Source organism: Pelmatolapia mariae, linkage group LG13 (genome assembly GCF_036321145.2).
Source record: "Pelmatolapia mariae isolate MD_Pm_ZW linkage group LG13, Pm_UMD_F_2, whole genome shotgun sequence".
Classification (NCBI taxonomy): Eukaryota; Metazoa; Chordata; class Actinopteri; order Cichliformes; family Cichlidae; genus Pelmatolapia; species Pelmatolapia mariae.
Window position 1 is genome coordinate 19034064 of NC_086238.1, and position 26896 is coordinate 19060959.

At 39.0% G+C, this 26896-nt stretch overlaps 3 protein-coding genes across 3 annotated transcripts; 1 reads left to right on the forward strand and 2 right to left on the reverse strand.

The window, feature by feature from the left end:
• Window positions 1-4: 4 nt before the first annotated feature.
• Window positions 5-5027, reverse strand: sfxn4 (sideroflexin 4). Its single transcript, XM_063491800.1, has 14 exons — window positions 4862-5027; window positions 4703-4768; window positions 4561-4617; window positions 4431-4457; window positions 4247-4301; window positions 1910-1935; window positions 1747-1800; window positions 1595-1657; window positions 1387-1461; window positions 1203-1293; window positions 653-768; window positions 482-567; window positions 288-405; window positions 5-208 (listed from the first exon to the last, which is right to left on the reverse strand). Exons 1-14 carry the CDS (start codon window positions 4898-4900, stop codon window positions 131-133), a joined length of 951 nt encoding a protein of 316 aa, XP_063347870.1. The 5' UTR covers window positions 4901-5027; the 3' UTR covers window positions 5-130.
• A 373-nt stretch (window positions 5028-5400) lies between these two features.
• On the forward strand, window positions 5401-12335 carry prdx3 (peroxiredoxin 3). Its single transcript, XM_063490929.1, has 7 exons — window positions 5401-5502; window positions 9133-9244; window positions 10167-10308; window positions 10451-10586; window positions 10832-10935; window positions 11869-12034; window positions 12165-12335. The coding sequence occupies exons 1-7, from the start codon at window positions 5467-5469 to the stop codon at window positions 12213-12215; spliced, it is 747 nt and encodes a 248-aa protein (XP_063346999.1). The 5' UTR covers window positions 5401-5466; the 3' UTR covers window positions 12216-12335.
• On the reverse strand, window positions 12336-26579 carry tm9sf3 (transmembrane 9 superfamily member 3). The gene is made up of 15 exons (XM_063490928.1): window positions 26388-26579; window positions 25288-25483; window positions 25018-25140; window positions 22678-22838; window positions 22467-22544; window positions 22015-22146; window positions 21737-21903; window positions 20196-20290; window positions 19953-20083; window positions 19109-19248; window positions 18315-18383; window positions 18072-18218; window positions 17884-17967; window positions 17713-17789; window positions 12336-14216 (listed from the first exon to the last, which is right to left on the reverse strand). Exons 1-15 carry the CDS (start codon window positions 26478-26480, stop codon window positions 14149-14151), a joined length of 1761 nt encoding a protein of 586 aa, XP_063346998.1. The 5' UTR covers window positions 26481-26579; the 3' UTR covers window positions 12336-14148.
• Window positions 26580-26896: the final 317 nt, after the last annotated feature.

Sequence of the window (26896 nt, forward strand, 5' to 3'; positions counted from 1 at the left end):
TACACTGTTGCTTGAAATAAACTCTTTATTTTTGTGTGTGTGTGGTGGGGGTTGTTCCTGTCATGCTCTCTGCAGTTTGTGGAACATGTGTCAGTGGATTGTGTGTCTTCTATCTATCTAAAGTTGCTTTTCAGAGTCCTCTGTGGTAGAATAAATGTCTCCCAAGCGCTGCAGCCTGCAGCTCCTCCTCCAACTGCTCCCTCTTTATCTGCAAAACAAGGTCAGTGTCAACTAAGTTCAAGAAAGCAAAACAAAACCTGAGAGCAGAGGAGGAGCCCGACTCTTACCGTTCCCAGCTGTGGAAAGAGACTGAATGAAACGGGAATCATCAGGCCAAGGACGAGCGCGGTGCTTATGTGTCGGAAAGGAGCGACAAGCAGAGAGTTCCTCTGGAAAGGTCTCACCCTGTAAAGAAAAATCTATTCGGTCAAACTTGATTTTATTCGGAGGGTGTTAAAGACGGCTTTAACAAAAGGCTGACCTTTTCATGAGTAGCACCAGCAGATTAGGAACGGCGGCGGTCATACCGAACAGTGCTGCTCTTGACAAGGCAGTCTCCCATACAGCCTTACGAAAAAGGAAAGATCTTTAGTACATCAAGATTTCACAGAAATTACTGATTTTTTTTTTTCTTTAATTAATTTAAAAATACCTTTTCACCTGCTGCTTTGGACATGCCAACAGGATTTCCATTGTGATCAAACACTTGGATGCCAGTTTCTGACTCCTCACTTCTGACAGTTAACACATTGAAGAAGGCCAGAGTAGCTGAGGAGAGTAAAACAACATTGCAGAGCTGAAACTATGCTAGTTCATTTGCTCTTTTAGGGTACCAATAGGCTAAGGCTTCATTTTTTCCCCCCATTATCCCCAATATGGTCTTCCCAGGCAAATATGTGAGCTCATACCACCTGCTATGAAACCTTCATTTGGCAAGAGGAAGCCAATCAGGATAAGAAGAAAATTACTTTAAAAGCAGAGCAGCTTGTTTCAGACAGAGGGTCTGCACCAAAGCTAAGTGTAAAATAAATAAGGATTATTCTGAACTGTAAATCATGCAAGGCTACTCTAGTAGAAACCTAAAATGCAAAATGGAAACTTTAAATACAGTGTCTGCATTGGGATGATTTCTACTGTATGAGTCTCCACAATACTATTCATGCAGTAAGCACAGCGGCTTGTATTCAGCACACAGAACTTACCTGAGAGAGGGATTGGCAATATTGACCTAAAGAAAGTCTGCACTGCTGAACTTCTTAAACCTAGTCTGTTGATAAAAATCTGAGGGAGGGCCTGAAACAGAAGATACAAAGTAACAATGACTGAAAAACCAAAAGTTTACTTGAGGCGTTACGGTTACGATTTCCATAATCAAAATGCACACACCCCTGCACATGTTGTATAGGAGACTGTACCAGTGATCAACAGAAGCTGCTTCAGAGAAATGTTGTACCCCTGGTGCTGAGAGATAAGTGCAGAAACAGAGGGAGGGCTCGAGATTAGAGAAAAGACCCTTTAAAAAAAAAATGATTGAGCTATATGATCACACAATCAGCTCATAAATGAAAATATAGGCCTGATCTAAACACTTTACCTGCTCTGATGAAGAATTTCTGTTTGCATAATTGAACCCAGCACTGTAACTCTGCAGCAGAAACTGAAAGAGTGCAGTGGAATATTTGCCATTAGTTACTTTGATAAATATATATATTAGACATGAACAATCTGATCAATATGCTTTGTTACCTGCCAAAACAGAGCAGGTTTCACAGTGCTGTGTGGCAAAAGACTGGCAACAACCTGTGAAATTAAATAAAAAAAATTCCTTTTGAAAAGAAATTGTCAAAACATAAATTAATAAATTAATAATAATAATAATAATAAATATATATATATAGTAGACACCTACCAAAGGTCCTGATATAGGAAACAATGCTGAAAAGAAGCAGGTGGACATGAACTCATCAGAATCTCCTGTAAAACTCTTTCAGCGGTATACAGCACTGTGTAAAAGTCTTGAGCCACACCTTGTTTGTGTTTTTTAAATAAATATTTTTATTGTAAGGAGACAGTTTATTTTACTATTTAGAAGTGTTTTAAGTGGTTTTGAGAAATAGTTCTGCAGGCTTTCTAAACGTCTTTCAAAGTTTTTCTTTGGACATCAGCTGCTTTTACACTCATTTTTCAGTTCTTTCCTTGTACCTGACCATTTTCAGAGGACTGTGTTCTGAATCATTCAAGCATAAAAGAACATTTAACTTAAGGGATGAACGATCGTTATTTGTAGACACATCAGACAGTCAAAAAACTACAGCAGACGAAGAGTACCTGAAAGGCATGAAAAAATGAAAAAAAGAATAATAATATAAAAATAAAATCCTTAGACCTGACACAGGAGCTGAGAGATGGATCTGACCTTTCAGTGAACCCATCTACTACTCACCAAAGCCTCATCAGAAATGGTCTCAATGGGAGGTGGCTGTCAGGAAGCCATTATTAAGAAGGGGGAAACATAGGGATAAGACTGGAGTTCATTTGAGTTCCACCTTGCAAACACACTGCTAGTGCAGTTAAAGCATACTTGGATAGAAAAAACACACAGTGGAACGCTATCGGTCATGGATTGGCCTACCCAGAGCCTGGACCTCAACATTATTGAAGCAGAGTGGAATCATCTTGACAGAGAACAGAAGAAAAGGCAGCCAAAATCCAAAGAAGAGCTTTGAATGTCCTTCATGAAGCCTGGAGAATTATTCCTGAAGACTACTTAAAGAAATCACAAGAAAGCTGCATGTTTTGAAATATTCTTGCATTCATTCCCCTTTTTCATTGCACAATATATAGATATGGACTGCTATTGTGCCCATTTACTTGGATTCTACTAGGGTAGCTTTTAGGGCTGGGCGATATATCGAGTTTTAAAAAAAATAAAAAAATAAATATATATCGATATATTTTCATACGAGATATAAGATGTGACAATATCGTTTATATCGATATAGTATATGTTACGTTATAATTATACTTGTGGAGCCGCAAGTTTGCCTCTCTTTCGTCCACTTTTGTCTCTACGCAACATTACTCGGCCTCGTCTCTCCTTCACTGAACACAACCCCCCCACGTGTTAGCGAGCTAACCACGCTAACGAGCTAACGACATGCATGGCCTAAAATCCTTTCATTTTCTCAAAAACCGACAGTGCGCCTTATGTATGAATTCTGGTTGTGCTTACTGACCGCGAACCGATTTTATGTGGTACACGGCGCTCGGCAATCTGTCAAAAAATGTTTTAGTACGACTTTGGTAAGCTACGGAGCTGCACCGGCTACCGTAGTCTGGAGCCTCGCGGAGTGATACGTACTGTGCTTCAACGTAATATTACCGTATGTGTGTGTATAAGGGCCATAAATGGCACCTGTTAAGAGACATGGTTACAAAGTCACGCAGTAGAACTTGGGAATAGAGCAGCTGCGAAATCTGTCTTTGTTATTATGCTCATCGTCTTTTAGTTTACATTTTGACTGCACAATTGTGAGCTTTTTGTTATGCACAAAAACAACATTGTTTTCTTTTATTTATGGAGCATTATTATTTAATAAATGCTGATAATTTATTTTTGAGTAATTTCTTCATGTACATCTACGCTGTATGTTAATAAAAGTGCCTGTGTGACATCTGGGACACAGCTTTGACTAAGAACTCTCTTTTTGTTCTTACCTTACGGCTTTAAAAAAAATATCGAGATATATATCGTATATCGCCATCCAGCTAAAAAATATCGACATATGAATTTTGGGTCATATCGCCCAGCCCTAGTAGCTTTCATTTAATTCACAGACATAATGGACCCTGGTGCAGCCCATCAATCTGACACAGGTTATTTTCATCCCATTCCTCCCCCTTCTTAAGCTCCTTTTCTTCTTCCTGAGCTGTTGGATCACGCAGTTTACTTATATATGTTAACCTTGTTATTTGAAACTTTCGTCATGTGTTATATGAGATAAAGTTTTTCTTTGGAGGTAAAATATGTAAAAGTCTAACAGGTCCATTTGAATGCTTCAGGAATACACATGGGAAAAAACCCATGCCAACTGCTGTTTGGACTTAAATGTGTTTATCTGGAAAGCCTGCAGCCTTTGTAGCGTCTTTAACAACTGTTTAAATCTTTGTTATCACATATATGAAGTGATCACACTGCAAATGTATGTATGGAAACTTGTAAACAACACTTGTAAAAGTCTGTTACCTGGTGGCCGAAAAATTAGTGGAAGAGCAGCCCCAGAATCAGGGTGGACAGATGACTGTGGAGACAAAGTGGTCATCCTCCTTTAAATCACATCTGCACAACATAGCTCCTTCCACTTAACAATACTTTAATAAGACTGATAGTGAGGAAATCTTAATTTAGGGTCATTTCTTGCAAGACTTACAAGTGAGATGGTCAGTGCAGCTTCATCCTAGTAGAGAAAATGAAAGAAAGAGAAGTAAAACAACCTGCAGCAGGTTCACAGTGTTGTGTACGTGACCACTGTGCACTTAAATCCTTCAGCATAATCTGACCTTTTCATTTAATTTTTCTCCGCTTCCAAGGAGAGAGTGAGCCTTTTGTATCTCAGGCTGCAGGGAGCAGAATCACAAGGTAAACATCAGGTATTTTCCACTCATCCCATAATATCGGATCACTGCAGTGGCTGCTACTCACGTCAGAGGAGAGCAGGAGGGTTGGATTAAGGAGATTAACCCAGATCTTGAGTCGACGGAGGAAAGACTGTAAAACAGGAAAAGTGTAGTCATGAAAAAGCATGAGAGAAACTAATTCCATGGTAACTGTGAGAGCTGATGCTATGCGGTGCACCGTTACCTGTCCCTCTGCTTTCCAGTACAACAGATTAGGATCCATTAGAACAAAGAGTACATTCACGTTTCATAAATTAAATCACTCAAAGTGACACTATTACAGTACATGGCCTACAAGCATACATTTCTCATGCTTTCGAGGTCAACTTCTAATTAGACTCGACTTCCGCCACCAATCACGTGTTCGCAGAGGTTTATGCTACATTCAGGGTTGTCGGATATATCAGGTGTCGCATTTTTTTTTAAACTACCCAGTGGCTTTCTGCTCAGCGTGTTCAACAGAGAGCACAACGACCCATTTAGCATTTTTACAGTCAAACAAAATTAAAAAGAAAAAAATATCACGAAGCTTCGTGTTTCGCTCACCTAAAAATATTTTTGTCTCAATATTACGAGCTGTACCTGAAGGTACCGTGACTTTAGCATTTTCTTTATGCACCATAATTTGTCACAAAATACGTTTTATGGTCGGCGTATTCGATAAATTGAGCTAGCAAAAATATTAATACAATCCATTTATTTTTTATATTTTTTCCTTCCAAGGACAGGTTGGAATTGAGCACGTGCGTAATAACCTGCTCAACCGTGCCTCCAGTGACATAATCCAAAATGGCAGCCACCATCGGAAAACTGCTCAGGACCTCTGTAAGTGCAACTTTATATAACGTTACTTCGCATTTGTTATTCGTGCTTTTGCACATAAGTCGTTAGTCAGTGTTGATAGCAGGTATTGATTAAAATAAATAAATAAATTAAAAATTGTCCTCCCCATCTATGTTGTGTGTGCTGCACATTTGAACCTGAGCACCAACTGACACCGGTGTCAACCCGTGGCAACTGCGTAAGACTCGCTTCATAAGAAGAGCAATGAGTAGCGTTGTGGTTATACGTAAACAAAACCTTAAAAAATGACGTTCGTGTCTTATATAGAAATGTTAATTTCACCATCTTGATGCATTGTGCTAGAATATTCTATGGTAAACAGGGTACAAGTTATGAACTGAGTTGCCTTGCAGTGAGATTTAAAAAAAAGAAGAAAAAAAAAAGAAGCTCGCTTGCAATTAATCTCATTAATTACACAAAGTCTTAAAGAAAGGAAGGCGGGAACACAGCTGAGGTTCAAATTCACTATGATTATAATGACCACCTGTGGGCAACTGCTATGTTCACTTTGTAGGCCATGACTAATATAGATTTATTATTATGATTATTATTATTATTTGTATGAATGGCAACAGAGCTGGGGCTGAATTGTGTTCTATATTAAGGCAGTTTGTTTAATTGCGTGGTTGAGCTGTTGTTGAATTTTATTCTGCAGTCCACATGCTTCAAGGGCCCCAGCTTTTACTTTAAAGGTACGGTGTATAAAATCTCACCACTAGATGTCAGTAGATCCTGCTTTCCAACACCTCCCAATATAAGTGCATAATCCTAGCTATGTTGGGCGCTGTAGGACAACTAACTCTGGCTGCTGTATATCTTAGTGACTGTTTACCTCAGTTGTGGTATATCTATGTCCATTTACTCTGGAGGAGGCTGTAAAACTTTGAAAGTAGTCTGAAACAAGTCGATTAGTCAATGAAGCTCACTTCTATTTGAAAGCAATACTGACACGAGTTGTTGAGAATATCATGAACCTTTATGTCAGCAAGCACCGATGATTTTGCTGCAGTTAGCCATCATTAGTGAAACTTTCTTTGGAGTGGATGTAACATTGTTGGACTGACATTTAGCAAATAAACTCCCATACAATATGAGAATGTAATCAACATATTTATCAGATGGAACTCGAGCTGGCATAATGTTGGCTTATGACCAGCTGTTGTTGTTTTAGCCGGCTCATTATCAGCCATTTGTTTGCATGTCTAACCTGCTACAGCTGGATGACAGTGTTCAGTGAGAGCATATTAGTGCAGTTTGCCTAGTAGTGCAATGTTACGGTCCCCACCCTTTCCATCAGTCTACAGGTTTAACAACTCTTACAGCAGAAAACTTGCAGAATCAGTAACATTTGGCACATAGCAGACATCAGCATTAACAACGATGATCCTCTATCTCCCGTGGTGTAAATCTATTTTTGCTTTGTCCTTTTTGGTCTTTTTTTTTCTTAAATATAGTTTATATGTAAGAGTTGGTGCTGGTGGGGATGAGGGTCCCTTTCTGGAAGCCTCAGCCACTGTTTGCTGTCCGATTCATTAGAATACCTTCCACATGTTGTTCTTCTACACATAAATCAATTTATGTGCAGTCTTCAAAAAAGGAAACCATACAGAAAAGTTTCAGACGCATCATAGTGGTTGATTCTTTGCAGGCTGTAAACCAGGGGTGTCAAACTAATCTTACATCATGAGCCACATACAGTCCACTTTGATCTTACATGGGCCAGACCAAAGAAACTCCTCTTTTACACTTTAAAGAAGTTTAACTAAAAATTTAAAGTGCAAATTATATTTTTTTCACATGATAAAGCTCTTTTCTTTTTTTTTTCTTTTTTTTTGTAGCAAGTGAAACGAAATGAAAGAAATCTGTCAGTACAACTCTTTGGGCTTAAACTGTAAAAAATACATGTTGAAAATCACATTAAAATTGTTGTAGATCATTGCCTAGACTGCCCTGTAATTATAATCCAAAGTTTTTGTTAATTTATAGAAAATGTCTTTTTTGTTTGTTTGTTTCTGTAGACCCATTGTAAATAAAGACATTTATCTATAGGGTCATTTAATTTTTTTATCCTTTACTCAAGTAACAGAGGTTCATTACGCAATGTCTGTTACTTAAGTTGTAGTGTAAAAATCCAAAATGAATGTCATCACATTTTCCAAAGGTGCCTAGCGACAGGATTGGAGTCTTTGCTGGGTGTTATCTTTGACACCCCTGCTGTAAACGGCTTTGTTATAGTGCCTTTTTAGTAGGGATTGTTACAGTGATGTACAGTAAATGAGTCACTGCAGGGGAACTGCCTGCACAGTTCAGAACACTGTGGTTTTATTCTGAGCTGATGATAAAGACATTGAGGTCCAGTGATTGCTGTCTCCGACTTTGATGCATTTATTATGAACGTGGTCAGGTTAAATGTAACGTCAATAATGCCTAACAGGTGAGTGTGCTTCAGTATGAGCTTTGATATCAATTATATGAATGAGGAAATAAAAACTGAGTGTCAGACAGCTGCTCCAGCTGCAGCAGGAGGGGAGGAGTTAGAGAAACTTAGTGTGGAGGACAGGGCACTCGTTACTGTTACAGCAGAGCGTGAGGATAACATGGACTAAAAATTCTAATTTTAGAAAGCCTTGTTGTGATTTATTTTTCCTTCTGTTAGTAACAGCACTTGCTAGTATAAAATCCCTGCTGCGGTTTCGCCGTTTGGGAGCCAAAGCAAGTGGTTGACTTAGAAACTTATAGAGGCAGTGTAGCCTCAGTTTCCTCCTATTTTTGGAAATTCTCTTTGATATCCCAGCTAAGCAATTCGTTCAACAAGTTTTGAATAAAAAATAATTTCTTACCTGAAGGTGGTGCGTGTTGATAGACAGAATCTCCGCACACACACACAGCGGGAATGTTTCCTCAAGCTACTCCAGAACACACTGTAGCCTACATATAACAGTACAGTGCAGTGTAGCAAAAATAAATCCATTTAAATAATTCATAACCTATATTGGAAGAAAAGTCACTTTAAAAAGTTAAAGTGGCACATGCGTTTTTGAACTATTTATGGTGGCAGTGTATGCGCAGTAGAAACATTTAAGATGTGCTGCTCACATAAAGCACTATCTGTATATAACATAGCAGTGGAATATCTCAGTGTGGGTATAGTAATTAAAGAATGAGCGGTACTCACAAAGACCTTGGTTTTGTTCAGTGTGGAGAAACTGTTGGTTTAGACCTTTAGTTTTATGAACTCAAATTCATTAAATAACCTCTCATTTTAAAAGGTTTCTTAACAAGGCTTGTTTAATGCTGGAGCATCTTGCTTTAAGCACCACCATCACCTTTGCTCACTAGATTCTCAAGTGGTACCAATGAAGGTAAACCATGGAAAAACACGATTAGAGGACATTTTCCTTTCACGGAGGACAAATTCTTTCGCTAGTTTGAACACTCTTGAATGTATCTGCAAGCTTGAAAGCACTGATACCTTTTTGTGTTCCAGTCGTCCTAAACCATTGTTGCAGTTAGTAAAATGGCAACTTGATAACTAAAAGAGCTAAATATCCTTCCAGAGTATGGATTACGGATTATTCATGTCATATTAATGTCTTTTTATTTCTTTTTGAGGTGAGGGTTGCAGCAGGAGGGCTGAAAGTCGCAGCAGCCTGTCAGCATGGAGCCTGCGGGGCTGCAAGAGTCCTCACCGCTCCTGCACTCCAGAGATCCTGTTTCTCCACCAGTATGTACAGAACCAAAACACACAGCATGCAGTCAGATTGAAATGAAACTGCCTGATTCAGCTCTGGCAGGATTTTTCTGTTTTCTACCTAAATATAGACCACACCATGAGTTAGTCAACTGATCAAATAACTTACAGATGCAATGAAGTAAGTTATTTGCTTTCCAGGATAAGATGATAACATTTTTCTCCCAATACTGTTTTAATCAATCTTATTCTGCAAAATGCAATATCGGGGAGTTTTACCAAACAGTTGGTTACAGTTGTACTCAAAAGGAAAAACTATAGTCATTATAATTCACTTTCCAGCAATATCAGTAGTATCGTTATATCTGTGATCCTGGTTGGTTAAATTCTGCTCAAGTGTTCAGTGTTGTGGATATAAACTAAAAGCATTTGTTCAAATGTTAGCTTTGCTGTAATATCATGTTTGTTACAGCAGTTATGACAAAAAATACTCTTACTGTCATAAAATTGATGTGACAGAATGATTCGACTTTTTATTTCTGATTTTTCTTTAACTTGTATGACGGCTGAATTTTTCAGAACTTTGCAACTCGGTTTTCTTTAGATAACATTAATGTTCTTGCTCTGTGTACTTAAAATACATTGCAGCAAACAAAGGGCAGATGTATCTATAAAACTAACTAAAATCATGTTTGATCTGTGTATGTTTCACTCTGCAAAAGCCTTGTTTTCCCACCCCCAACCCCACCCACCCATTGCCAGATAAACAGTGTGGATGTTTGTATATCTGTGTCAAGCCAAACATTAACCAGATGACATTAAAATAAATTACTGTTTTATCCAGCATGCATCTTATAGTCAGTTATGTACAAAGGCAAATTGACAAAAAAGAAGACTGTTGCATATCTTATGTTGATAAATAATAAATAAATGGAGTTTGACTTTGCTATATCAGGCGCTTCCAGATGGGCCCCTGCTGTCACCCAGCCTGCTCCTGCTTTTAAAGGGACAGCTGTCCACAATGGGGAGTTCAAGGACATGAGCCTCGCTGAGTTCAAGGGCAAATACCTGGTCCTTTTCTTCTACCCACTGGATTTGTGAGTTCATATAAGAATAATTTCCAGATTTGCATGAAGAGTGAATAAAATGTTGACATTAATGGCTTGAGATTTTCCAGTATTTCTGCAGCTATGATTTTTAATAACAGTTCTTTTTATTTATTTTTTTGTTACGCCACAGCACATTTGTGTGTCCGACAGAAATCATCGCATTCAGTGACAAGGCCAACGAGTTCCACGATGTCAACTGCGAGGTGGTCGGAGTGTCTGTGGACTCTCACTTCACCCACCTGGCATGGATCAACACGCCACGAAAGGTACATTCAGTGTAATAGTTATTCAGTAAGCGGCACACGGGGCAAGGTTCAGATCACTGTGTGTTCTCTATTCAGTCTCTGAAGTAGAACTTCAAGGAGCCTTTAGTAAATGACTGACCTCAGAGTGTGTTGTGCTTGCAGCACTTTGCAGTGCTGTGAAATAATCTCAAAAGCTGTTATTTCTAGAACACTACTAGAAGCACTATGCAGCGTTTGTATTCATGTATCTTTTTGTGTTTTGTCAGGCTGGAGGCTTGGGAAATATCCACATCCCTCTGCTCTCAGATCTTAACAAGCAGATCTCCAGAGACTATGGTGTGCTGCTGGATGGTCCAGGAATTGCTCTGAGGTGAGTTCATTATGTGCTCTGAAACAAGTATCAGTCCACAACTGCCTCACAGTACTAAAATAAAAAACCAAAGACATAAAACACAAACCAGTAAAAATGTGCACAGCTTTAATAGGAACCCTAACAGAATCTGATAACATGCATCATGGGACTAACATCATTATCTAGATTACTTTTTATAGAGCGTATTAAACAGTTTTTCTTTGATTTTTGCCATCCAGGAATGTCTCTGCCAGACTGTTTGTGTTTTGTAAAGTTCTATCCTCATGTCTTTTATTAAATTTTATTTTACATGGTCAGTTTGTATAAAGGCTTTAAATGGTAAACGTCATACATTCACACCCACAGTTCCACAACTCTGTCATCTATACCCAAAATAAACTTAGAAAAGGCTCATTTCAGGAGACCACAGAATACAGTAGTAGAAAACGGTGGATTTGAGAAAAACTTAACCTAATTGGAGCACATTGAATATAACTTTTTTTTTAAATGTCTGGAAAAGTGACTAATGTTGCTGCTACTATTTTCATTGTTGATTTCAATACCCAGTGGACTGGGTATTTTTAATTTGAAGACAGGGAATATTATGCAACAGGCCTTAAAGTGTGTTTTCTCTCTTTTGGTGGGTTTATCCAGACATATCACCAAGTGTTGCAATAGTGCCTGTAACTGGTCTTATATGTAATTGCTCAATATTGAAGGGAGAACCTCCTAACACTGTTTATAAGCTTGGGGAAACCTGCAGTCAGCTGAAACTGAAGAAGTCACTTGGATGAGTGATGAAATGTTTCTCCCACTGAAAAACGCTACGTCCAGATGAACACAATCAACCTTTTGGGATTTCCTTACCTGGATGATTGAGCATGCATCGAGAACTTCTAAACTTGTTTAGAAAGATGTCTGATGTTTTTTTTTTTTTTCCCCCCCCATTAGGGGACTCTTCATCATTGATCCAAATGGCGTAGTGAAGCACATGAGTGTGAATGACTTGCCGGTGGGTCGCTGCGTTGAAGAGACCCTTCGTCTGGTGAAGGCCTTCCAGTTTGTAGAGACTCACGGGGAGGTGTGTCCGGCCAGCTGGACCCCTCACTCCCCAACAGTGAGTACACCTGGGCACTGTGTTTCAGTCCATTCAAGACTATAACAGCTAATGTGGATTTGATACCATACACATTTTAATGAGCTTCCCCCCCCCCCCTTTCTTAATTTTTGTAATGTTTGTTTTTCAGATTAAACCAACACCAGAAGGATCCAAGGAGTACTTTGAAAAAGTCAACTGAACACTTCACAGCAGACTGAAACGTGGTACAAATCTAGAAATATACTGAGTTTACACTTTAGCATATGCATTTACTCATAACATCTGGATGCTCTAATAAACAAACACTTTATAAACCACAGCTCTTTGTCTCGAATAATGCACCAGACCACAGAATAAAGTGGTCTTCATGTTTGTCTTATATTTCCTGCCATAACTTCATCATCTTAGCTGCCTCTTAGTGGTCCAGCTAGGACTATAACGCTGTTGTCTAGAAATAAATGCTGTACACTAAGTTCTACTCAGGTTCAACAGTATTTACCATTAAAGTCAAGATCACACTTTAATAACCCCTGTACATAAACATGTTTATTTTCTTTTTACAGCAAGTTAATATGCAGGTTCAAAATGTCTAATCAGACATTGGTACACAACATGAGGTGCCAAAATCAACTTCAGTGGGGGAGAACTGGAAATCAAGAGGGGAAAAAAAAATAAAAAAAAGAAGGCAATGCCACTTCTCATACAAGTAGGGTACATACTGAATTTACACAAAATGGGGGGGAGCATTTGAAACACACCGTAGCACTGTGTGTGGTTATGAAAACATCTAGCTTTAAGTGTACATAAAGTTGAATTTGTACAGTATGTTTGCAGAAACAAAGCCTCTGCCTCTTTCCGTTGAACATTCACAGATGATGTTTCGGGTTAGGCAACAGAACGTGATGGAAATGGCTTACCAGAAGATGTAGAGCCTTTTTAAAGCCTTAAATAACATATGGAATCAAAATTAAGTGTATAGAAAATCATCAAAATGCACCTTTCCATTTTGAAACCAAGAAGATGCCAACAATCAGGAGAAAAAAAAAAAACAAAAAACCAAAACTGACAGCGCTGAAGTGAAATCTGATTTGATGATTTGGTGAAAACTTCATGCAATTTCAGGCAAGATGTAACAGCGCCACCAGCCCCACCCCAAGCACCAAACAAACAAATTGTTTTAACTAAACGATTCATTTTTGGAAGAAAGGAAAAACAACACCCTGTAGTAAATCTGTACAACGAAAATACATTTGGGATCTACATCTAAAGGTACATTATTAAGGTTATATACACTGCCCACCATCCATATATTATCTTTACATGTAGACTTCATTCAAACCCAAACATTTAGAAAACATAAAACTAAACAGATAAATGGGATAACATCAAACATCCATTTTTAAAAAATCAGTTCTTGCTGTACCTCAGCTGTTGCTCAGTCCCTCTGTTCTTTGTCTGTACAGTAAACTACAGCAGGACTAAAATCTCTTGACTGGATGGACTGCTACCTTACCAGGGAGTTAAGAATAATCGAAATTGGGAAATGACTATTGGGTGATCATTTTTAGGTTGTTTTTTTTTTTCCCCAGTGGATTTCAATGGAAACAACCAATTGTACTATAGTAACAATAATTCGAGTGACTTCATGAATACAAAATAGACTTCAGGGTCAGAACACAAACACAAACCCAACTCTCCAATATTCTGACACAACAGAACAAAGGCTTTCAATACACTCAGGCCTCTTCACTGAAGAGAGCTACACTATTCCATCAATATCACATGTACTGTATGTTCTCTGGTCTCAGGTGGGACTGGGTTGGAAAAGAGAAGCCATGTCAGCCTTAAACATTCGCCCCCTCCCGCAACGTTTGTTTGAAAGCAACTGATAAAAATCAAAAGTTGTGTTTGATATCTCTTCCGCAGGTCTCCTGTTGTTCACTTTTCAGCTGCGGCGTTGAAAATCTTTCAGAGAGGAAAAAAGAATATGGAAAAACTACATTGTACAAAGTGAGATTCTCACAATCTCTTTGCAAGAAAGAAAAGTAATAAAGAATGACTTGTGCCTGCCGTCTTTTGGGATACGCCTAGGCAAATCCATTAACATCCCTGTGTTGATGCTGCTTCACTTCTTAGTCAATTTTCACATTTGTGTAAATCTTCCTCACAAAGGCACTTGTTCCCATGTATCCTACGGCACCTGAAAAGCAAAAGATTTGTGAGCAAGTTGCTTTTTGTTTGACAGCACCAGGTATCAAACTCTGCTGTTACTTTGCAGGTAAATCCATCACGAGACAGGATGATTACTGGTGAGGTATCCAATAAAGGTTTTAGCAGAGAAACGCACATCCCACATCTACAAAATGAGCAGTCAGACACACAGCCAGCCCAGGAGGCACTGTAGTACCTGATGCAGATCAGAGAAAGCTCCACAAAGGTCCTTCAAGGTACATGAGTGTCAGCCTTGGCTTATTACTCTTTCAGCTGAAAAATGAGTTTGGCTTGCAGCTGGTGGGGAAAAGACTACTTAGCTGCACTTAGAGCTGAATAACCGATGTAGAAAATAAGATTTCTCTAAAAAGATAATTGGTTTCATGCAAGAACTACTTGTATGTACATACGACTAACATTTTTCATACTGAATAAGCCTAAATCATATACAGTCAGTGTGCTTTTCTCCATGTTTGACTCAAGCCCAACTATGAATGAATTTTCAGGTTAACATCGTTTATAGGGAGGTGTGAAAAGCTTTTATTAGATTGCTGACCGTAGCAGCTGTCTACTGTACTTCTATAGCCCCCTCCATTGTACCACCTGCTGTTTAATATTTTCACGTCCATCTCTATGACTGTCACGTCCCCTCGACCACCACCTGTCTAAGCCGTAAACCACTTTCTGTTTGAGCAACAATTCTCCTTTATTCCTGTCGCAGTACCGTGCACGTCTAACAATAAAATGTCAGCAGTTGTATTAATATCTTCAAATTATTTGAGGTCCCCCGTGTCTGCTGACAGACTTCCCAGATTCTCTTGATTTCTGACAGCTAGACTTGCAGCTTGATATACAAAAATAATCCATCTGGGATGATAATTTGCAGCAATTTTTGGAGAATTTGCACAAGATCACAAATGCACTCCCATTCATGAGCAGGTGGCATTCTTCATGTGAAAATGAGCAATTTAGAGGAAATTTGTGCAGGTAAGAGGAAAAGCAAACCTTGCAAGACATGAATTTAAGGAAAACTGTAAAAATAGTCATGTTAAATTATGGAAGCTGCTGCTTCCTGCCTTTAACATTTTTTTTTAAAGGCAGGAAGCAAAAGGCATGTTTCAGTCACTAAAAAGTAAAGCGAGGTTAAATCCTCTAAATGCCCAAATTCAACCACAAACTGTCAATGTAAAGCACAGTGTGAATGCTGCTAATAAACGGTTCTTGCTGTGACAGTGATCCATCAAGTATCACCTCAATATTTGCATTTATACACCAATCAAATTGATCCACATGTTCTCCAAATGATATTTAAAAAAACAAAACAAAACTGAGTAATAATCCCCCACTCTGAGATATCTGAAAACTGAACTTCAGTGAAAGGTGAAATTGCTCCACACTATGAGTAAGATGCAGTGTAAGAACTGTCTCAGTCTCTGTGCTCAGAGGGTGGGGGATGTGATGAGGAAATTGAAAAATCTTGAGCAGAATTTAATGTCAGACTGGATTTTGCTTAGGCTTATTTTTTATGGCATCACGCCTCACTGGCACAAATAACACTCCTTATTTGTATGTTTCCAATAAAGTGGATGTGTTACCAACATGTGACACGAAGTGAGACGCGGTAGTTGAGATTTTAGTCCATCATGTACTAATCACATCTATTTATTTCTTTTCTCTTTTGTTTAAATGAACTGTATGTAAAGTCACATAAACACAAAACCAACCCTTTATAAATGAGACCACTGGTGTTTATGAAGTGAACAGCTATTTACATTTGGCAGAACATCTAATAGTTCCTATTCTGAGATGAGTCAACAAACTCTGAGTTTAAAAATAAATTCAAAGTTGATTAACTTTGAGTTTCTTGTTCCAGACCAGCTGAGCGGAGTAAGTTCAATCAACTCTGAGTATGTTCACCCTGAGTTAAGCATGTGAGAGTGGAGAAAGAAAGCCATCATCAATGGAGCTCTGATACCACAATTCACTATGGCAACGGGTAAATAAAAAGTGTTATTTAAAGCCAGTAAACCAAGGAATATGAATGTGTGTCAGTGTGGACCGTGACAGTTATCTTAAAAAGCAAAGAAGAGAAAAGAGATTTTAATGAGCTTGGTTTGCTCTGTCACCATCATAGAGAGAATAAAAGTTTGATAACACGTGTGTGTGCGTGCGTGTGTGCGTGTGAAGTTCAAAGCTGGATCATCACTTACCCGGCTTGAACTTTCATTAAATGAAGCTTGAATTCTAATTTTAGGTTTGATATTTAAATCTTATTATTTAGCTTTAACCCTACGGGGCTAGAGTGTAGGTGAGAGAAACTGAAGACAGTAGCAGACTGCAGGGTGGATCCACCTTCAAGACGCGTTTTTATTAAATTAAAACAGTTTTTTTCCTCCCTCTCTCTTCTACAGTTTATGACCATTGCGTTGTTTGAAAAAATTATTATCTGGAAACATTAAGCCATTATAAATGGATCCAGACAGGATGAACCTAAACTGGATGAGGGCCTGATCTGGTCTGAACCTGTGTGTCATCAGGTTTCGATCTCTCCTGCTTTGCAAGTAGACTCCGGCCCGTTTGCTAATCTCTTACAGAGCCTATGGGCCTATGCCTTTGGGCAGATCCTGTTCTCTGTCGACCCACTGAGACTGATTTGTGATTTTTTGTGGGAAATATGTTGAGATTCAGAGTCTGAATTTCAAACCTTTTAAAATGTTGAAAGCATTTAACGACTGAATCTCAAGCTGTGAACAAATTTCAGCAGATATGTTCAGAATACTGCTTGCAGCTGCATATAAAAACACACTTTAAATACATTTAGTCCAGTTTTCAAGTCTTCACTCAAATATTCACCATCTCCAAAATCCCAGCTGTGACAGACATTTTCCCCCCCATCAGTGTGGCTTTTACAACACGACAAATGATTGACAACAGATCATATATTATGCATCTTTATACAGATGCAAGCTATTATGCAGATACATTTAAGTTAAACATTAACTGCTACAGTAATGTTTCAGAGGAACTGACTAAGAGTCTGACTGCTGGATTACTCTCCAGTAAGAAACATGTAGACTACATAGACTTTATTCTGAGCTGTCTGTCTCTATCCTTATATATTGATGAATGGTTGTAACAGCGCTGACGTGATCTTTTTTCCAACCTAACTTCTAAGGTGGGATTTCACTGCTTCTAAAAACATAAACATCTGCCAATTAAGTTGCTCTTCCATTTGCTCTTAGAGTGACTTTACAAATGAGGAATGAGTGAGTGTCAATCAGCTGGTTCAGGTGCAGAGAAAAACTCAAGAGTTTTTTAGTTCATGATCCGTTACCACGGTAACCACCTCAGTTAACTTTTTTCCTGGCACAGAAAACCAGGGTTTCCCCTCATCTCATGGTTAACAAGCTCAGTTAGCTAAACCTGCTTCATGGAATAGCGCCTGGACCTCCTACAATATAAAATTAAGTGGACCTAAAACTTACCACACATGATTCCCAGGGCAGTGCTAAACACAGCCATGTAGCCAAAGTAGAAGGATGTCTGGAACAGCCCATACATCCTGAAATACAACAGGATAAAATGTAAGAGGTGTGTAAGATGTAAGCACTTCTACAACAGGATGTTTCATTGGATTAATAAAGAGTAAAACTCACTTAGTTTTGAAGAAATAGTAGTAAAAGGAGTACATGTACACATAAACAGCAGTGGATGCAGCAGAGAGGAAGCTCGTCCATTGCCTGGAAGAGAGGGACAAGCAAACGAGAATGAGGATTGATGACAGGATGACAATGCCTCAATTTTGTGGCTGATATTCCAGAGATCCATGTGGGAAAAAACTCACCATCTGTAGTCCTCAGCGTTGAGAAGAAAGTATGTACACACAATGGTGACACACACAGTCACAATGCACAGGATAACCAGGACCAGCATCATGAAGCCATACACGTAGTAGATTTTGTAGGCCCAGAAAGATGTGAAGATGAAGTACCTGTCACATGAGGACAACACAAAAAAAACCCCACTTCAACATGGCTGTCTGGATCATTTTAAACAGAGTCCCTCAGTAACACTGCAATACACTTACATTTCTATGAAAATGGAACCAAATGGAAGGATTCCTCCAAGGCACACGATGACAGCTGGCTCCATGAACCTGAGAGCACAAAATTCAACATATTGACGTGGCCGTGTATCCTTGAGTGTTCGTGTCAGAGTCCCCCTTCAGGGTAAGGACACATTACGAATTGTGTTACGAACGCGAGAAGGGGGAAAAGTCGACAGATTGGAAATTCAAGTAGAGTCAGACAATGGCCTTAGGTCACATCTACCTTTTCCATTTGGCAGCAGGCCACAGTGCTTGGCAGAACGTTGTAAATGTTAATAAACCTGCAGTCGATCGCTTTTCCATATTTCATAACCTAAAAGTGTTTGTGCAGACAGCTAAAATGTTTTGAACTTTAAACCTGACATCTGGCAACTTAAACACAGGCCATTCAACACCTTGTATCACCTGCATCGAGTATGACATTCTCACTGCCCACTGATCCGATAAGCTAAGCCTACATCTTCTGACATTTTATAAACAAAACAAAGGAAACCTGCCACTTATTAGAATCATAAATAACTCTCCTCTGACCGGTGCCCCTTACAAACTAATGCCCTGAACAGCATTTGTGGCAGGGTCTGCATGAGAGAATTATTTTAGGGATATGTGTTCTCACTGACATCGTAGAGGGACAACATTAAAAACAAAAACTGTTGAAAGCGGTGACCTCAGGGTAGTCTTGAGTTCCAGTTACACTATATCCATTATATGACCCCACGTCTCTGTCACTAAGGCAAAGACAACTGCGACTGTCCACGTCAAACCACACCTACCATTTCTTCTCAGGGATCGGCCGCGGCACAGCATTAACTCGGCAGGGAAAGTTGGGCTGGCCAGACAGATTCCTCCCCAGAATTGTTCCCACGAGGTTCAGAGGCAGGATGACAAAGAAGCAGATACAGCAGACAGCAACCTGCAAAGATAACAAACATTTAATTGTTTTAGTTGGGCGGTCTGTATTTACGGCCATTATCCAGGGTGTTTCACATCCCCAATCAGTTGTTTTAATTTTGTTGACTGTGTTACAGAAGTTAATGTTCACTGCGTGATCTTATGGTACAAACTCAAATGTTCATTAAACTGGAAGAGTAACAGATGAATGGATTTCATCAGCAGATGCTCCGGTTTGGACAGAAAGAGCAAAAACCTGCCCCAGATGTTTCTGAGGTTTGGCTGAGTCAGGGGAACGATGGCTATTTCGTGACACTTTTGATTGATCAGCTCTGCAACACTGAGTGGAGCAAACAAACAGCTGTTTGTAATTTTTGTAATTAGCAATTTAAAAAATATGTAAAATGTTTGTGTGTGTGCATTTTTTATTGCTGTAGTGTCTGAAAACATTTGGCACTGAATGAAGAAATAAAGCAAACAGAATTAAAACTGTACAGCAGGTTTGGGACTCCAGTGTCATAAATATCAGGTGAAGTGTGTGTATTGTGTTTCAATTTGTTAGTACACTTTTCTCATTATTTCAGTTGTGTTCCCCTGCATGACTAAATCCCATCGCTGACACCAGAGATCTATGCGGCCACACAATTTAAATGCTGGCTCTTGACTTGGAGGATGTTCTTCATAACATTGTGGTTTTTAGGGAGGTGCTGCAGTGTGAAATCCCACCATGGTTCCAAATGGGATGGCTCTGGAGGCGTGGTAGTAGATAGCGATGAAGTTGATGAAAAAGGCAGTCCCGCACACCATGGCTGGGATCATAAAGGCCCCAATGAACATTTGTTTAATCCATCTCCTGCCTGTATTAAGCCAAAAAGTAAATAAATAAATCAGACAGCAAAACATGACAATCTGCTTTAGCAGGGCATGTCACACATATTGTGTGTCTAAGAAAATGAACTATTTTATTACCTCCTTGTTTTGCATACAAACTTCCCCCGAAGTAGCCATTGACAGGAGAGGTTGCGGCATACACAAAAATGGCTGTGCTCAGCATGGATCCTCTCCTACGGGGCAAAGAAACGGTTAAGGCAAGAGAAGACCACTCCCCTTGGAGTTGCATATATTTTTTGTAGTATTTTATAGCACACTTGCACCCAATTCTTTGTTTAAAGCAAAAGAAAGAAAGCACAATAGAAATAACCACTTGATTCCTTGATTTACAAAATGGCTACCTTCTTCTTTCTTTTTTAAATTCGTCTTATTTATACACACTTCTTTCTATTTTCCTAATCATTTTGTTAATGTTAAGCACGACAGACTGCTACAAACTAATGTAAGGTAGCAGACCCCTCAAAATGTAAGGTAATGCTTTTTTAACAAGTTAATGCAAGTTCCCAGAACACTTCTTTCAACATGTAGCTCCCAAATATAGCACAGATGTTCTTTTTTCTACAATGCCCGTTTCAGAGTCTGTAGCTTTAAAATCAACTGAGTTGCTGCTGCCCACACCTCTTCTAGGAAAAGGTATGACAGTGAAATGAAGCCAATGGGAGCAGCACAGTATCTCTCCCACTTCTTTGTCTGAGTGATCTTATTAAATGTTATTATCAAGATCACAGCACGTCTTTAACTTTCTCAGATGTTATAATATAAAATCCGGATTTATAGAGTGGAAAAAATGGTTTGCATGTGACACCAGGTTAACAGTCCTCCATACACATTCTCTGCAGTGACGCAACACAAAAACACAACCTGCACAAAACTCTTGTCTATTGGCTTCAGTCATCAATCTTAAAAGTCTCCATTTTCCAATTGTTCTTCAATATTAGCATTTTGAGCCTTACATCAAAAGGTAATTGTAACCTTAGCCACATTAGCCACTAGACATACCAGAATGGGATTTTTACCGTAGCTGTGGAGACTAAAAATAAAAGCCAACAACTCAGTCTTCACTTCTGCAAGAGCCAAGACTGCATGAAATGATTTCTTGGGATTATTTAGAATACTTTCACTGCCTTCCCGTGCTGCCAGACAACTTTTTTTTGACTGAGAAACTGAAGTCATTAAATCAGTATAAAGCCAGCAGACTCTGCAAACAAAAACTGTATTTTTACTTTGGCTTATTTGTTTTGCTGTAGAACTTTTTAAAACACAGAATAATGCACATTTTATACTTTTCAGGCTAAACAAAGAAAGCGAATAAAATTCGTAGAGGCTTTTAATTTTAAACCTGGGAGCTCATCTAGTTGTGGGGGTGCTAGAAGAGTGCAACTTTTCACAACTTTACACAATAATGAGCATTTTCACAGTACAGATTTTCCTGATTATTTCATATTTGAATTTTAGCTGAATGATTTAAACCTTGCTCTTTGATAAAACCGTAAGTGAGAGAAGACAAAGACTTTTGATAAGGGATCCAATACATAGAAATCAACTTTGCAACTAAAAACCAGATCAAAAACAGTCCTCAGCAAAATCTTACAATCACAACAAAATGTTCAATTACTCACTCTGTGTACAGATCCTCAACCATAGCGACGATGATAACGATGAGGGAGACTGAGAAAATCTGGCAGCCAGAGCCAATAAGTGAAGAGAAGATCAGTGGATGGCTTGACGGTCTAAACACATCTCCATGTACCTGCTTCCACCCATATTCGTCTCCAAGGTCTCTATCCTGTTGGTACAAAGCAACATAAGGAAACTCAGAGAAAAGCGTGATGGGGGAAAAACAACAAGAACAGATCTTAGTTACATGTTAAAGCATGCAAGTACAGCCAAAGTTTACCATGTCATCCATTTCCTCCTCTTTGCTGTATCTGGCATAGTCCTTTCTTAGCGTTCTCATAAGAATCATGGACACCAGACCCACCAAGAAAATGACCATCATGAAGGAATTGAAGATGGAGAACCAGTGAATCTAAAAAAAAAAAAACATATAGTAAAATCAAAAATTTTCTTTAAGAGGTAGCAACACTGGAAAGCTTTTTGCATCAAAACAGTACATCAAATATCCACACTTGAGTAAAACAAATGAATTATGACGCTGCATGGGAAAAAACTAAACAAAAAACAAAACAGACTCTCATTGAGCAGGTTGGTCATTTACATTACATCTGGTGCAAGGCTCAACTTGCATCTTCTGAAATGTCATACAGAGTTGTGCTGTGACAACAAGCCAATGGTATCCCCACTGGCATGAGGAAGTATGTGAAAAACCACAAAAGTTATTTCACTCACTCTGTGCTGAAAGAAGGATGGATCAAGGTACTTGTCGAATCTGTCTTCAAACTTTACATCTGACTTCTTCCATTTCACCTGGATAGGAGAGGTTCATTGGCATTTATGCATGTGTTTACATGTCCTATGTATCCCCAAGAGAGTATAAGTTAAATATGGCATATATACAATGATTTTTAGCTTCACAGAATTTTAATCGAAAAGTACTCACAGAATAGGACATTGCGATTCTTGTGTTTGGCACAAGTCTGACTTTGCCTTCGCTGGTCAGATTTACGTCAACGATTCTATTGCCATTGAAGCCGATCTCTAGTTTCTTATACGTCCACAGGTAGTGCTCTTCTCCATTTTCATCTGCCTCACCAACAATACCTTAAAAGAAAAAAACAAAACAAAAAACAACTCAAGATCTCATTCAGCAGTGGTCCAATGGACAGGTGAAAATAAACGCAGCAAACCTTTAGTTATACAACATTAACAATCAGAGTGTAAATGCCAAATAAAGGCAAGGTTTGATAAGTTTGTAACAGCATAATCTCTACTCACTTGTTACAGTCAGGATTTAGTTTTCATAAAAGGTCATTGCTGAGAAAATAAGTCTGATGCAAAGCAAGAACTATGAATCAGCAGCCTGTTACTCCACTACATGGGGACATGACTAATGGTAACATAAAAATCTAATGTTGTGGCTACATGTATTTTAACTATTTTTTTTTTTTGTTTAATGTCTGAAAAATTGTTGCACATTCTGCACCACAAATTAATGTAGACAGGAATTTTTGTTCTAGCATACATAATATTATGCAGGCGAGCTCACTTTAGTAAGCGGTACTACAAGTGCGCAAGTTCTGAAAGTGATGAACGACAGGTCTGCAGTTGCTGAGCTAAATAACCCTGATAAACATCTCATCTCATAAAAGAAAGGCACACCAGTGCACTTCTCACACAATAGCAACCCGGACGTTAGACTTATAGATATTCACGACACTCCTAATTATGCGACACATAACTCAGCAAAGTTTGAGCAAATACCAGCGCTCCTCCCACTTCCTTCTACATCAGCTTGCATAGTCTGTTTAAACAGGGTAGGAGTGGCACCATTGTACTACTCCAACATATGTGAGTGATCACACTGACGGCTTGTTGGAGTGACAGTCTTGACTAAGTAACAGTAGTGAGTCATTAATATCCTTCTTTTGGTTTATATGAAACGCTTTTACACATGGGAAATGAATACTGAGAGCTGCAGGAGAATTTTTATGAGCTCTGTATCCAAATATTCAACTATTTTAATATTCATTAGGTTGTTATTCAGCAATCAAATTGGAAATATAAACAATTTGTTGCCAATTTAACAACTCTGTTTTATATTAAGCTTCTTTGCAAAAGAAATAAAATACAAGATAGACCGTATCCTACACATCTTAATGTCTTGCTTGTTTGGCACAGGAACAGCACTCTGACTCTTTCTGACATGTTCAGTGGGTGAGTGAACAGAGAGGTTTCAAAAAGTGAGACAGCAGCGGGGCACAGCGTGAGAGAAAAGTTAAACCTGCTGTTGCTTCCAACTTTCTCTCCGAGTTATCATTTTATACACAGATAAAGATGAAAAAACACCACAGCCATTGTCTTTAACACATGGGCTGAAGAGCTCACCTTGGGAAGTGTTTATTATTCTGGACAGCCCTAACACTCAGTACATCCAGTGTCTTTATTCATTTTATGTCAAAATGGTTCCACTCATTAATATATTATTCAGTCAGAATAATACCATAAAATTATTCTAAAACGTAAAGCTGATGAGGATTCACACTAAGTATATAAGCTAATCAACCGGTACACTGCACTAATTAAGTAACTAATTAACTAATTTAATTAAGCTGATTCAAAACAAAAACAATATAATACAACATAGACTAAATCTTGAGTGCCTTTTATTCTGACATTTGACACATGACATTGTGTCCGGTTACACCTCCCTACAACACCGGTAAAGAATAAATGGACCAGTCATCTCAAGAATAAGAACTGGTTTTACTTCTTCACCATCAGGATGAAAATGTCGGTCACTCTACTCTAAATATTAGCACTTTGACACAGCTCTTGGATGCCACATCACCACTAATAGCCAGTAAGAGGGCATGCGTGAAATTCTGAGATGAGAGAGATGTTAAAAATAAATTTGGCTATGTTTTGTGGGGGGGGGGGGGGGGACTTTACTACTGCTGCATATTACTGTGAAAACAAATCTTTGTATGCTGTTGCAAAAGCAATAAAAATATTGTTCACAAAAATAATAATTTGTCTATGTTTTTTATTTTCATTGCTGTTGGATTTTGGTTATTCTCCCTCTACTCCCTATACTGCTAGTAGTGAATGTAATCCTATGTGCCTACAGGCTAATAACAGTCGAAAGATGAATGTCGCCCAACATTATACCTATTACTAGCTACATCTATAGTAATAAGAACACACCTCAGAAGCTAGACAAAACAAAAGAAACATGTAAAAGTAGATGTGTTTATAAAATAAAAAGTGGTTATCAACTTACCCCAGATTGGCAGGTCATCTATGTACATTTGGTACCAGTAGTGATTCTTTATGGCGTAGACAAAAGCATCCCGTTTGGCTTTGTCCAACTCTATTTCACAGTATGTTGACTGCATGACTTCCTCTACAAAGATAAATATCACATTTTTAGTAAGTGTAGGAAGTTTTGAGGAATTAATAAAGCCAGACATCCAGAGACAAGCAACATTTTTTAGTTGTAATGCTCTTGCTGATTCATAAGTCCTAAACAGGTGAAAGTCAGTGTAAGTACCTTTGAACTTTATTTGCAAGCCGCTGAATTCAAGCTCCACTCCCTGCAGAGCCTCTCCAAGTGTTTCATGGTAATGACTGATGGTCTTCTGGGAGCCCGCACAGAAGGGCAACGAGAAATACTTGTATGTCTCCTGTCGGTTGTGGTAAGGCCCCACTGTGTTCATCCATAAAACTACCTCCTCCTTATCTGTGTACTGCAAAAGGAAAACAGGAGGACTCTTATAATTAAATCCATGAATGCTACACCAGTTCTGCAAGTACTGCTGGTGTCCTATTCTTATTCTATTGATAGTGCACCAAAGAAACTTCTGTGAGTTGCCAACAACTTTTAAAACAATGGCAGCAACTTTCAGAGCACTATCACGTTATAAATCATGCAAACAAATGTAAATTTCAGGCTCTTTTCACACTGTTATCGGGCCATCCTCGTAGCACTATTGTGTGTTAGCTATGTGTACCACTGGCAAGGAAGTTCTCTTGAATGCAACATCCGCCTCTTTACTTAATAGCTTTCCCACATTAGCGCCCCATTTATAATTAAGACAATGTAATGCACATTATTATCTTGTTAGCCAGGTGTAATTAGGGCGGCTGGATCTGACAACCGAGAACAAAAGTAATATGAAGAGGGCCTTAAGTTTAATCGATGTCAAGAGTAAATGTTTTTCATTAATTGTGTTTGCGAGGCTAAACGGACGGCAGTATTATAAATCTTGCCTTTGATTAACTAACTAACGTTAGCTACAGGCTAACTAGCTGCTAACTTAAGTGTAGCTTCCGCCGGTGCTCAAGTAAGGTTGTAAAAACCAGCTTGGAAGATGTGCTAACAAGCTAGCAAGCAAACGTTACCCATAAGCACTTAGGCCGATAAGTAGTGACAACTTAGCCGGCTAAATGAATGCCTACCCGTTTGATAGCTCACCCAGTATCAGTATATAACCCACAAAGACCAAGTCATGAACCCTGTCACGTTTATAATTCTGTTTTGCGGGGTGTAGCTAGCCGTCGCGGCTACAGTTAGCAGGTTACACAGAGCACAAACGTCCATTATTTTCAAGGCTCCCCCTTTTCAGTCGGCCTCTCAAAAAGGTGTCTTACCGTGTGGTCATGTTCGTCTGCGTCGACAGGTGATAAAGAACATACAAGTGCGAAAAACACCGCCGCTACCACCTTCCACCTGGAATATCCCATTATTCTCGGGGAAAAAAGTGTGCAGAAAGACTGGGGATGTTAGCTTTGCACGGCTATCCCACCTTCTTCCTGGTTGTATGACAGAGGCAATTTTTAGGGATGCTCTCGTACGCATATGGCGTAAGAGCCTCATGAGCGTTCGTCGTATGCACGTTCGATTGGCTGAAAAGAGGCACGTGGCTGACGACGTCCAGTCAGCGGAGAAAACGATGGATACACGGTGATTATAGAAACTCTGTCGGCGCATCTACCGCAACCTTCGGCCACGTCATCCGACTGCAAAGACTGGAGCTTCAACTTTGATAGAGAGCTAGTGCATGAAACATGATCCTCGAGTACAACAAGCGGGTCTATTCACTGTCTGATGAGGCCTCTTAATGGGCCCAAAGTTGTCCGAACAATTTGTCAGTCTGAGC

Bases quoted from the DNA above. Each gene is read 5' to 3' on its own strand.
- sfxn4 (XM_063491800.1), bottom strand. From the start codon at position 4,900: ATGGATCCTAATCTGTTGTACTGGAAAGCAGAGGGACAG. The intron at 4,618-4,702 runs GTGAGTAGCAGC...TGCTCCCTGCAG, and splicing joins CCCTCCTGCTCTCCTCTGAC to CCTGAGATACAAAAGGCTCA. The intron at 406-481 runs GTCAGCCTTTTG...TTTTCTTTACAG, and splicing joins CTGGTGCTACTCATGAAAAG to GGTGAGACCTTTCCAGAGGA.
- prdx3 (XM_063490929.1), top strand. From the start codon at position 5,467: ATGGCAGCCACCATCGGAAAACTGCTCAGGACCTCT. The intron at 5,503-9,132 runs GTAAGTGCAACT...TTTCTTTTTGAG, and splicing joins GAAAACTGCTCAGGACCTCT to GTGAGGGTTGCAGCAGGAGG. The intron at 9,245-10,166 runs GTATGTACAGAA...TTGCTATATCAG, and splicing joins GAGATCCTGTTTCTCCACCA to GCGCTTCCAGATGGGCCCCT.
- tm9sf3 (XM_063490928.1), bottom strand. From the start codon at position 26,480: ATGGGATATTCCAGGTGGAAGGTGGTAGCGGCGGTGTTTTTCGCACTT. The intron at 22,839-25,017 runs GTAAGTTGATAA...TTTTCTTTTAAG, and splicing joins AGATGACCTGCCAATCTGGG to GTATTGTTGGTGAGGCAGAT. The intron at 22,545-22,677 runs GTGAGTACTTTT...TCTCCTATCCAG, and splicing joins GAATCGCAATGTCCTATTCT to GTGAAATGGAAGAAGTCAGA.